The 12,240-nt window shown below is 40.7% G+C and overlaps 1 protein-coding gene across 5 annotated transcripts in view; it reads right to left on the minus strand.

Moving 5' to 3' along the window:
- Positions 1-3,729: 3,729 nt before the first annotated feature.
- The window catches only part of PPP2R2A (protein phosphatase 2 regulatory subunit Balpha), a 34,124-nt gene continuing 25,613 nt past the window's right edge, over positions 3,730-12,240 (minus strand). For all 5 annotated transcript variants that reach the window (XM_015882970.2, XM_015882969.1, XM_015882972.2 and 2 more), the window contains 7 exons: positions 9,744-9,909; positions 9,273-9,385; positions 8,798-8,975; positions 8,367-8,531; positions 7,602-7,771; positions 6,976-7,067; positions 3,730-6,692 (listed from right to left, as the gene is read on the minus strand). In XM_015882970.2, the coding sequence (XP_015738456.1) occupies positions 6,413-6,692; positions 6,976-7,067; positions 7,602-7,771; positions 8,367-8,531; positions 8,798-8,975; positions 9,273-9,385; positions 9,744-9,909 (1,164 nt within the window). In that variant the 3' untranslated portion in view covers positions 3,730-6,412. The remainder of the gene's footprint in view (positions 6,693-6,975; positions 7,068-7,601; positions 7,772-8,366; positions 8,532-8,797; positions 8,976-9,272; positions 9,386-9,743; positions 9,910-12,240) is intronic.

Consider the following 12,240-nt stretch of genomic DNA (forward strand, 5'->3'; position numbering starts at 1 on the left):
GATGCGCTGTTTCCACCCTTCCACCGCCGCGCATGCGCAGACAGCCCCGGGGCGCGTGCAGCGCAGCATGGCGCCCGCCGCCCCCGCGCATGCGCAGTCGGAGCGCCGCCGTGGGGTGGGCGGGAAGAGCGTTCTGTGAGGGGGAAGCCGCGCTGTGTGAGGGGTGCGGGCCTCAGGCATAGAGTGAATGGAAAACAGCGCTGTCACACCTCTAACCCCTCACTGATCGTTTAAAAGAGATAAGTGATTGCATTCCCCGCTATTCCAAGCCTTTTTGGATCGTGTTCTACCATTCAACGCTATCAGCTTACAGTACTTCAGCCACACAGGGCCTAGCTGTGCTTCCTATCCCCATGAAGGTCTGAGGTATTTCCTCATCTCTGAGCACAGTTACTGTGAGGTAAGGAGCCAAACCTATAAAGCCAAACCTGTACAGCCAAACCTATACAGCCAAAGTGTGATTCTCCAACCCCCCCCACACACACTCAGCCATCTTGATTTTGCCTCAAATAATTCCAATAGTAGTTCCACGAAACATAATGAGGTCTCCCGGAATGAATTAACTGAGTTTTTAAAGCTAAAAGGAATGTGTCTGAAATAGCAGTGCTGAACAGCCATGTAAAGCTCACCTCTAAGGCCTAGCCTAAGTCAGCAACGTGCAGCTCGGTTCACTTTAATGGTGGCAGAGTTAAGAGAGAACAGGGCACCTATATAACAAAACTGGACTTGTTCTTACCTATACAAAGTGAAATTGCACCCATTTCCTCTCAATATGAAAATGAGAGACAACCTCAGGCTATTTATGCACCTACTGTTGTGCTGTGAACAAGAATAACACTGAGTTTCCAGGGAAAATAGACCTGAAGATGCAATGAAATACTTAAAATGCAGTGAAATACAGGTGCTGACATGTACCTTACCTTGCTGAGGTTAATTCAGTTACAAGAGTAACTTCTGCATCAATTATGTATTCTAAGCAGTTAACATGAAACAACCATATATAGAACAGACGGTTCTTCCAAATCACTTGACTTTTAAGATAACAGTCAATATCATCTTGAATATTGAGCATATAAATGCCTGAAGGCAGACCCAGTTCCCATAGATACTTTGTATTGCAGATAGAAGAAATTTACTAGGCTTATTCTCCTTCTAATCTCCTTTCTCATCAGGACTCTCTTGGAGAATGATCCAGCAAGACTGACTTCACCGCAGATGATTTAACTCGCCTTCATTTCTCAATACATCGGTTTTACGACCTTCATTCCATGTGACATCACCTCAACTCCAAGGTCAGTTCTGAGGCCTAAAGTATCTCACATGGAACACTGTAACCAATCCCATCCCACACAAATATACACAGCGTTTTACTTCCCAACAGCACTAATGGGCCCTTCACATAAAACCATTCCCATCAGCAGCCTTGAGAATATAATTAGGGGCAGGGGATCATTGTTTTGTGTGATGGTATCGCTGCTGCTATCAGAGACTGAAACAAATTCAAACAGACCCATTTACATTAATGTTTTCCCTATCTCCTCATTACTCAGCAAAGATGTTTTATCAGGGCTTTATCAGGACTAGGGTGTGTACAACTCTCATAGTTATCCCAGTTTGGATTATTAGCAAATATTTTTCTTCATTTTCTCATCTATGCTACGTTGAATAGCATCCAAATACTGATGTGTGGACATTATAAAGCTGCCTTACACGATGCTGCTCTTTCCTACCAAACGGACTGTATATATGCTTACGTATCCATACTAAATCTTGTAAAAGACCTGGAAAAGGTGGCAGCAATTTAGGCATTCTAATAAAACATCCCTCCACAGGTAGGAAGGCTATGGATGTGTCCTAGATTAGAGCCAGAAAAATAAGCTACTTGTGATGCTGAACAGAGCCCCATCCCACTTCGCAATCCTAACAATCCCAGGTTAACATCAAGCATCATTTGTCATCCCCATCATTCAGGAAGCGTTTGCCATAATGCTCGTGGCATGAATATTTATCAGCAAAGTGGGACTATTAACATTTCTGAGTCAGACAAATTAATCGAGATTACAGAGTGAGTCAATGCAGAGCCAGAAATAGCATTCAGAAGTCCTGACTTTCAGACCTGTTCTCTAACCACTACACGGGTTCCTTCAGGCTGTTGAATGACGTAATTCATGCTTATAAACTAATTGAATCCTCAGATGGAAAATGCTATGACAGTAGTTAAGGTGGAGGGACAAAAAGCCACGTGATCATAGAAGAGGAACAGCGGCTGTAAACATCTGGGAAAGGTCTTTTGTGCAAGAAAAAGGGTTTTTTTTACAGAAAGCCTATCAGTCAATTCAAGTCAAACACATCAAGCTACCTGATTGTCTCCTAAGAGCTGCCAAACTAAGTGCAGTTTTATGCTCCCAGCTCCAAGGTGTTTTTTGTCCACCCACCTCTTTGGTAACATTTTGCCTCCTAGTGGAGGATACAAATATAGAAACACCTGCTTTTTTCTCAAATACAGATGTATTGTTTGCAAAAGGCAGAGATTGTTAGAATTCAAAGGTAGACCGTACAGAAAATCCATGCTGCTTCTTGGTTCTGAGCTGTATCGCACTAGAAAGAAGCACCTGCTGTTTCTATTCCAGCCACTACTGTGACTTCTACCGTTAAGTCCTTTCTCTGCAAACCCAAACCTTCTATACCAAGTTAAATAAGGCATTTGCTGTGAGCGAACAATAGAAACTATTCAAGACACCGGTAGTCATTACACAGCAACCTCAGTCCCAGCACACCTCTCCCCACCTCAATTCTCTACATCAATAGTCCAGCTTGCAACTGCTAATTATGTGGGAAAGGGCAAAAGGAAACACCTCAGTCTAAGTCAGAAGTTATGGCGGGAATGCCAGAGATGAAGACACAAAATCCAGTGCACAGGAAACTACTGCTTCTAGCTATGTCACCCCTCTGACTGCCTAATTCCAGAGCAGGGAACAATAAATCAGCCTTCCAACAGGCAGCAGCCACTCTCCAGGAGGACAAAGGTACCAATATCTGCTCATCAACTCCAGCATTTCCAAGGTAGGCTGAGAAAAAAAGGAGAAATATATTTAAATTTAGGACAACTGAGTGGAATCGACAGCCCTGCCCCAACAGAACATTGAGAAAGAAGTAGGATGTTGCCACATTCAGCACATCTGATGGCGTTAGCTACTCCTCACCAAAAAAGCAGCAAAGGGACCTCAGCCACAGAGCTTGTCTGCACCTCAGCCCTGTACCAGTCAGATAATAACAGGCTGCAAATGAATTTGCTGGCAGTATCACTGGTCTGAAGTAAGGTTGCCGCTCTGCAAATATTAACTACCAAAGTGGCAGCTGTGAGTTATGTGGTAGTATCAAAGTCTTCAAGATGGACAGTAGGGAAGGGATCAGAACTTCCGTGTTCAGTTCAGTATTTAAGGGTTGAGAACTGAACAGCTGCACTGGTTGCACTGGGAACGGAGAGAAAGCACTAGAACAGAGCAGCTGCTTTCATCTAACTGTACATGATGGAGGAGGGCAGGATTGCCTTAACACCCACCCACCCTGTCTGGCAAGCTCTCCAGGCTAAGACCCAGAAATAACAACACAGAACCTAGCAAGAAGGTGTACTACTCAACATGCAGTAAGAAGGATGAGTAATTTCAAAAACGCCTGTAAGTAGAGAAAAGGGATGGGAAGAAAGATAAAAAGCAACCTGACAAGATGTATTCTATGCATACTTTTATTAATAAAATATAAGATTTACAGCATATGTCAATGGACAGTGTGTTTCGAGAAGTATCTAGTTGGATAGCATGACACCAAAGTCAGTAGCTGGTTTTGTTGAGGATAGGTTAAACCTCAAGCGACATCATGCCAGAGATCACCGCTACTGCTTGAAAACAAAAGTATTTCCCAAGACTAGCTTTAAAAGTCCTGAAACCCAACAAGCACAGCTGAGGTCCAAGAGGCAGTTCTGCTTGAGTTAGTATTGCTAGAAGGCTGCACGTTCATCTATGTGAAATCTACCTGTTTGCTTCTGTCTTTGCAACCCCACTGCTGTGTCTGTGCAGCTCTTCGTGTATTCAGTGCACCATTCAGGATATACAGATACTCATGTAAAAGCAGCAATCTTGCTCTCACAAACCTCGATACTCCCAGAATAACAATTAAACCTTCTCTGCAAAACGGAGATGATTTATTTTTATCAGCTCTGTTGCTGAAGTAGTGCCTGATTTCCTCATTGCTCTTGTGATAAGGTAATGAATAAACGTTGGGCCTGATCCCATGAAACACCTCTATGGACAACAACCAACGAGCTTCCTTAACTGCTATTTAGTATTATTCACCCACTGGAAAACAGCTGCTGTTCCTGGGGCACTTATTCTTTGTTAAAAAGAAAATTAATAAAAAAACCAAAACCAAGGCTAACAGGTGAAATATGGTAAAATCCTTACAAAGGCTCATGGTCAGGCATGCATGTTACAAGACAAATACTGTATTTAAGAGAACCAGATCTAATATTATCATCTTTACATTTTCAAACCACTGCACAAGGACTTAAAGAAATTAAAGTATGGTCGCAAGTGTAGTCTTGTTAACAATCTCTAATCCAGCCATAATTTTACAGCAGAAACAGTATCTCAGTTGATCAAATAATAGAGGCGTTATCATAACCATCTATAACTAAGCCATAGAAATAATTTAAATCTAGGTAACCGAAAAGTGAAAGTCCTCCAAGTCAAGGTGAGTTCACTACGACTTTAAGCTTCATTTTGAACACCTCCCTGAAGGAAGAGTAAACCTAAAAGCACAATTAGCATAAATATCTGGAGGTAAAAACTCATGAGCCTTATAAAGCATCAGTATCTAGTTCATCTTTGGATAAGCCTTATTTGCTGAAGAGTTTAAATCTCTCAAATAGCTATGAACACTTATTTCATGCAGCTTCTGTACTCCACGTATTTTCTGATCATTGCACCATTTAACATTTCTGGAAGTGCAATAACTTTGCAAAGCCAAAAGCCAGAAGAAACACTTGCATGGTAAAACTACATTTCCATTCAGTTACCGATAGCAATAAAATACAGAAAATAGAGCATCTCAGAATGCAGTGTAGTAAGTTATCTATGTAATCACTTGTTATTTTGAACTACATTACATCATACTGCTAGACAAGAATTCAAACAACTCGTTAAAAAACCACAGGGGACTTTGTACTCTAAACAAGGCATTAAAGGTATTGTATCCTAAAACAAGGCATTAAAGAAACCGGGATGAAACGAAACATTAAAAAGTGAGTCCCGTAGAGTAGATTTTAAACCTGCAGATTCTATTCCTGTTCCAGCTTAAGCAGTAGTTTAAGGGGAAAAAAAGAGCTTTTAGGGATACTGGAACAGTACCTGGTCTGTTCAGATAATGGCAAAATCTGACAGTAGTTCATGGTTTTGAAATGAAAGTGGTCAACACATCCTAAGGCTGGTATTATTGTCATTCATGAATGAATGCAAATACTTGTGAAATCCCTCCCTCTCTTCATTCCCATTAAAAATAATTAATACTGGTTAAAATCATTACAAAAAACATCATTTTATTTTCATGCATCTAAGGTAAAACACAGAGTATTTGTATAAAGAGGTAGATTAAAAAAAGAAAACAGATTCTCCATTCTTTGTCACTTTTATTCAGTAGTTTGTTTGTTTTTTTTTCTCCTTATTTTCGCTTTTCTTTTTTTTTTTTTTTTGGTGCCAGACATGGCAAGGAGTGATTACAGTCAACTGTTTATTAAAACATTTGTTGCAACACAGACCCCCTTTACCACTGACCCCAAACGGACCCATCTCATGTGCTTTATTTTGTGGTTTTTTGTTTTTTTTTCTTTTCCTCTATACACCACCACCAGGGTTAGGTGGAGGGGGACGAAAGGGAAAGGGGGAGTCCAGGAAGCCAGAAGGAGGAATGCTACAAGCCACAGCAAGAATGAGCTGTATTTAATAAAAAAAGGGGGCCACAAATGATACAGTAATGAGGTTACACAATTAAATCCCATAGCATGATTGAAGGCTTTCCCTGTGTTTGACGTCATCACAATGGAAGGCATAAAAAGTGGAGTAAACCGATGTTGATACAGTCCAATCTAGTCCATTAGGCAAGATGGTGCAAGTAGTCATTTATATTAAAAAGTGCCCTATCCTCACCTAAATGGCTAGCAGACATGGAGAACTCAGTGACACATCAGCAGAGCTTTCTCCATGTAGCTATAAAAGTGTGTTGTCATATGGCACATTTTTAAACACTGGAAAGGGGTGCCATAATGGACCTCTCATTCTCTTTCGTTTACAGGTACAAATGCTAGATTCAACTATTTCAACTATGCAGGAAGTGGACTCTTCAGTTAGGAATGCCAACCCTAATTCATTTTGTCTTGAAATATATACAAGTTGTTTGTAGTAGCTACAGCAATGATGTTTTCCTTAGGATGCCAGGCCGTGTGTAGAATCTTCTTGTTGAAGTCTAGGCTGTCAACACTAATTTCATCCTTCTTTCTCTTACCACTCGCGCACACTTTACGTGGCTTCAGAACCGTGCGGGGTTTGTTGTTTTCCCGTGATGCCTCCAAGGTGATGTCTCGTTTTGTGTTTCTGTCAAACATTCTGAAGAAGTTGTTGTAGGATCCTGTCATGACAATGCTGCAGAGAAGGGCAGAGGAAAAGAAGGAAAAGTTCCATTGAAGATCATTCCAATTCTTCATCTGCTTAACTAAGGCAATTCCCAATAACCTCATGCTACTGTGTCACTTATAACACACATGTTAAAGTCTATTTATCTCAAATACCTGGACAGCAATTATAAGAATAGCATCCAAGCCAATCCAGGAATAAAAGCAAAATACATTAGAGGCTTCAGGCTGTCTGCCTGTTTCAATACCAACTTGTGAAGCCTTGCAAACATATAGAGAAACATTGCACTCACCTGTCTGATCCATTCCAGCAGCATTCAAATTTGTCAAAAATGCAATCGTTTTCATACAGTGAACAAAGTTTACTTCTGAGGTATTCATGCACCTGGGAAAAAGTTAGAACAATTAATATTGAGCATGACATACCTGTAAAATAACCTCTAGAATAGCATCTGGCAAACCTGGCTGCTTCCTAGAAGTCCCGTTTTGGTGACCCATCGCCTTTCTATGGATGATGAAGAGGATCCCTTCAAAAGTTTTCTTACAAAAGTAGCTTGGAAATTCAACAAGTGTCAGTTCTAGCTAAAAACTTTTTCTACAAAGCAAAGGTTTTACCTCCAAGTACTCCAGGAAATAACAGGACACTGTGAAATCAACTGAAGGCTAAAAGAGATGAGCTACCTCACAGCTGGAAATTTCCCTTCCCATATTTCCAATGTATAAGAGGGACACTTTCACACCAAAACATGGTTTGAGGTTCTGCCATCAGCCTGCAAATAGCAAAATCCATTAATGTGTGTGAAACCCACTCATCTCACTGATGTTCTGTCTGGCCGTAGTCACTTACAGATACATCTAACAGCTACATCAGGACTAGGAATAAGACCATCAAGTGTCCATCAATATTTCAGCCAAATACCTGGTATGTTTCCACAGGTCTGTTCTCCATATTTAAATCCCAGATCTTCACTGACAGATAATCTCTAGTCATCATGTAACGACCGCTATGGCTAAATTTGACATCGGATATGGAAGAGATGATTTCAGAGAAAAACGATCTGTTGCTAGGATCTTCTGGTTCTTCAAACACTGCAAAGAAGTAAAGCAGGCATTTCAAGAGGTAAGCTTCTATATTACCAATACAAAATAACACCCAATTTAGGTTATTTTAAGCACAATACACTTTCCATGTTGCGCTATAATACCTTATGTATTATAAAACCCTTTTTCAAAGGTTTTGTGTAATTGCTATACCTGGAAATACTGTGAAATGTTTCGTTGTCATTGCAAATCAAGGTTAACTTCTAAGCAAGCCAACTGCTTGGGAGTATTTGGAGGCTTCATTCACACACGAGATTTCTGGATTCATATGCAGAACAAACAATTCAGCAGCTCCAATACTCATCAAGTCTGCAGGAAATTATTCCTCGCCCTGCTGTCTGGACTTAAGTTGCTAATAATTCTATTCACTACTTTTATTCTACTAAATAGGAATCTAATTTTAAGACTCAATTAGATTTTTAGTTTTCTATCTACCAAAGATACCACAGCAATCCTATCTAAAAATATATCACTCAGTATTTTAATGCTACTCCCTGCTTTAATACATACTTAGTGAGTGCTTCGTTTCATCTAGCAGCAAGATACCACAGTCCACAAAAGATAAATACAGGCCAGAACTTACATTTTGAATGCCTGTCACAGAGTGCTGATGCTCTCATATCACACAGACGAATCGTTCCTTTACTGCTGCTGTATACAAATGTATTACAGCTGTTTGGGTGGAACTCTGCAGCTGTTATCACCTCCGTCAGCTCTTCCATGTTGGCTGGCTTAATATCTACAATATCTAAACCATTTTGTTAAGGAATTTCCTCCGGTTTCCACAACATATTTTTCAGTTTAAAGGCATTCAACAATTCATCAAAATACATCTGAAACAGCCAAACAGAACTAAAACAAGCCAACAAAAATACAAAAGGAAGATAATGCTTGAAATCTGGGAGCAGGACAACACTTGGAAGCCAAAGCCATGCTACACAAACACGTCTCATGAAATATAAAACTTTTTTGTTTTAAACACATATGCCATACAAAACAATGCAAAAAAGATACTAAAACTTCTGTCCGTAATTTCTAGGTGCCACAAATTAATCCGCAGGTCATCTGCGGACAGGTACGTTTCATAATCACTATTAATGGAGATGGAATTGATGTGATACGTGTGAGCATTGGCAAATATTCTTCGTGGACTAGCTTCAACCATGAGGTCCATGGGCCTAAATACTGGCACCTGCAAAATACATAGCAATCAAAGTTTGAATTGTGAATGTAATGTAGGCATTAGCACAGTCCTTCAATACTCTAAAGCTCATTAAATCATTATTCAACTGTGTCTGCAGAACAGCAGGCACAGAAATAAGAGTTCCAGCAGACAATACCTGGAGCATCACAGAGAACGTGAACCGTGTGATGGGGCACTCACTCCCTGAGCCACGTGAGCTCAGGAAAGACAACACCTCTCAAATGCACGTTCACGTGGCCCCAAATGGAAACAGTGATGGCCAAATTCATGCAGGGAACCACTCACCCGTAGTGTTGTAACTGTAGTAGGATCCCTATACCGTCCATCTTCTTCCTTTAAGTTATAGCCCTCAGGTCTTTTGTCCCTTTCACTGATTTTCCATAACTTTATTGTTTTATCTGAAATTAAACAGCCACAGTTGCAAATCAAAGCTCTAGCCATGACACTGGTCTTCACGGCTGATTCACTTTAACACAAAGCCTTCAAACAAGACCACCTACACGTACCAAAAAGACAAAAAAAATACTTGGAGATAAGGAATTCATTTAGATACACGTTTTGCTTCATCTCAAGATTACACAAAGAAAACAAGACAGGATAAGAAGCATTAACGAGACCTCCTCCACAGTTTGTTCTTTTAACAAAGTTAGAGCAAGTTTCAGTTTAGATTATTATGAATGACTCATGGAAGTACTCGCACCCTAACAGCCAACCCATGCAACAACAGGTTATGCAAATATTAAAGTCATCGCTTACCATTTGTAGACAATAAAAATTGAGCAGCATTTTTCTGGGGTAACCACCTAATTTTGTTGATTTTTTCTTCAATTTCTAAACTTTTCAAGTAGTCAAACTCAGGTTCATGGCTCTGGAAGGTACTGTAAACATTGTATTCTCCCCTACTGTGAGACTGGGTTTTGTTCTAAAAAGAGAATTAAATGATCAAGGTAGGTATGCAACATACAAAATGCTTTGCAAGGCTGTAGAGAGAAGCCAGAACTAGATATTTATGCAGCAACATACACAGGCAAACTGCTAATTAACACATAAGCTGGATGAGACTTCTACACTCCACCACCGTCAACACCACATTTGGTGCAAGGATCCTTTGGTGTAAAGTTGGCCTTATTTTAACAAGCCTGCAGATCAGACTAAAGGTGGATCATCTCTACTGCAAGAACTTCAGTTTTGATTGAAGACAAGAAGTCTACCACTCCCTCATCATTAATTTTCCCACCTTTTGTTTAAGGCGGATATTTCCTCAACAGAAACACAGCTACTTGTGAAGCAAATCTATTCAGTGCTACATTCAGCTCTCTCATGAATACATCTTTGCTAGTACAAGTCACAGCTGCAGCTGGCCTGTTAAGGATGGTGGGACTGTTTGGAACACTGAAAAAACTCCAAGCTTGAAAAAAATCCTTCATCCTTCTAAAAGCTGTGTTTCAGACAGGGCTTTATAGCTCTAATACTGCACTGCAAGAATGGGACCTAACATTTCCTCCAATGGGTGACTGAACTGGAATCCTTCCTGTTCCACCCCTTTCAAGAGGTTGCACCGTCAGATGCCTTTCCTATGAGATCTTCTTGACTAGAGACTTCTCCTGTGCATCTCATGACCATCCATTCATTTAATCCCTTAACGCGTCACTAAAACACGCATCTCCATAAGATCCCAGCTAGTCCACATTTGCCATATTCCTTGCAATGCTGTCTCTTGTTTCACACCCCTACCTAAAATGGTTGGCAGGAATTGTTCATTTTTTTCCAATGTGCTTATTAGGGGGGGAAGGAAAAAAATAATAATAATGGAAAAAATGCCTTAGAAGTAGGACTTGGCACTAAAATATTGTACCACACCTATCAACTATACTGGCTTTCCCACCCTAGAGAACAGAAGAAACTTGCGTTCCAAGTTTCAGTTAGACCTAACAAATTAAGCAGGGTCACTGCATTCAATGGGCAACTTCTGAAGTCAGTCTGCTGAGCTTTGGGGAGCGCTGGCCATGACTCAGAGACCTTTTCTTCAATTCTATACTTACCGTCATGATTTACCCTTGCACAGACTTCTCGTGTATTCTGTTAAAACTCTACAGAACTAGAATATGTAGAATCAGCAATGCATGAAATCCATCCTTGGGATTAAAAGCAAAATTTAAACCAACAGATCGTCTCATGGCACTCTTAAAAAAATCAAAACAAGAAGAGGTGTTGGCCCAAGTGCCTCATGTGAAATTCCTATTTCGGCAATTGCAGGCTGCCTACGCAAATTCCGCCTTCAGTTTCAATTAGATACAGCATTCATTTCCTGCCTCTGAGTTATGTAAAGTCACTTGCTTCACTACACAGAAGGGCTGCCACATTCCAGCCCAGAGATGGCAGCAGCTCAGCAGTGGGTGAAGTTGCACAAGGCTGTGAAACTCAAGAGCTTGTGTTTTCAGAGGTTGTCTTCCTGTATACGTGGTTTGCAGTGCATTCTGATGAGAGGTGGTACTTAAATCCAACCAAAAGACTTAAAACCACAGCCTAGTAGACAGTCTTAGATACAACTTGTCCTGGCCAGTCAGCTCCTTCAGCCTTAATGTACTTTCAGGTAAAAGGATTTGTAAAGTACACATGCAAACTAAAAACCCAAGAGTTTATGCCTGCCTACAAAGCACACAGTGAGGACAACCCACGTGCTGTGCTCATCACAAGCTCTGGCCAATGTTCAGAGAGATCAGTCAGCCAGGAGTACCCCACTAGATGGCACCAACTGACCAAAGTGATTTATTAGACAAGTCACTGCATTCCAACTGCCTGCATACCTGCAGCAGAGAGCTCGCTCTGGGGGAACCATGGATTTTACATTGTAATTGCATGAAACAATAAGGAAAGAAGTACCAGCATGACCTTTCCAGACAGTGAGATGACAGAATGCCTTAGTTAAAGTGCCTTCTTCTCTTCTACCCTTCAGTAAATTCTCATCAGGTCAGCTTCTAATTACAGACTTCGAATCAAACACTCCCCCATCTCAGCTTTCCCACTTTTAAGATAAGAGTGGAGACCCTTTCCTGGCATCACAAGAGTTGTCACTAGAACCCTACAAAGACCAAGAGAACGAGTATAAGATGGAAACATGCCCTTACTCCTGCAATATAAAGCAGGTAAGTTACAGCTCCCTGTATTGGGAAAGCTTTTGCTTGGTTGGTTTTTTAATGTTGGTTGTTTTTTTCCCCTTGTTTTCAATTCTTCTTCTTAAAATGTCATTTTT

Source organism: Coturnix japonica, chromosome 22 (assembly GCF_001577835.2).
Source record: "Coturnix japonica isolate 7356 chromosome 22, Coturnix japonica 2.1, whole genome shotgun sequence".
In the NCBI taxonomy this organism is placed as follows: domain Eukaryota; kingdom Metazoa; phylum Chordata; class Aves; order Galliformes; family Phasianidae; genus Coturnix; species Coturnix japonica.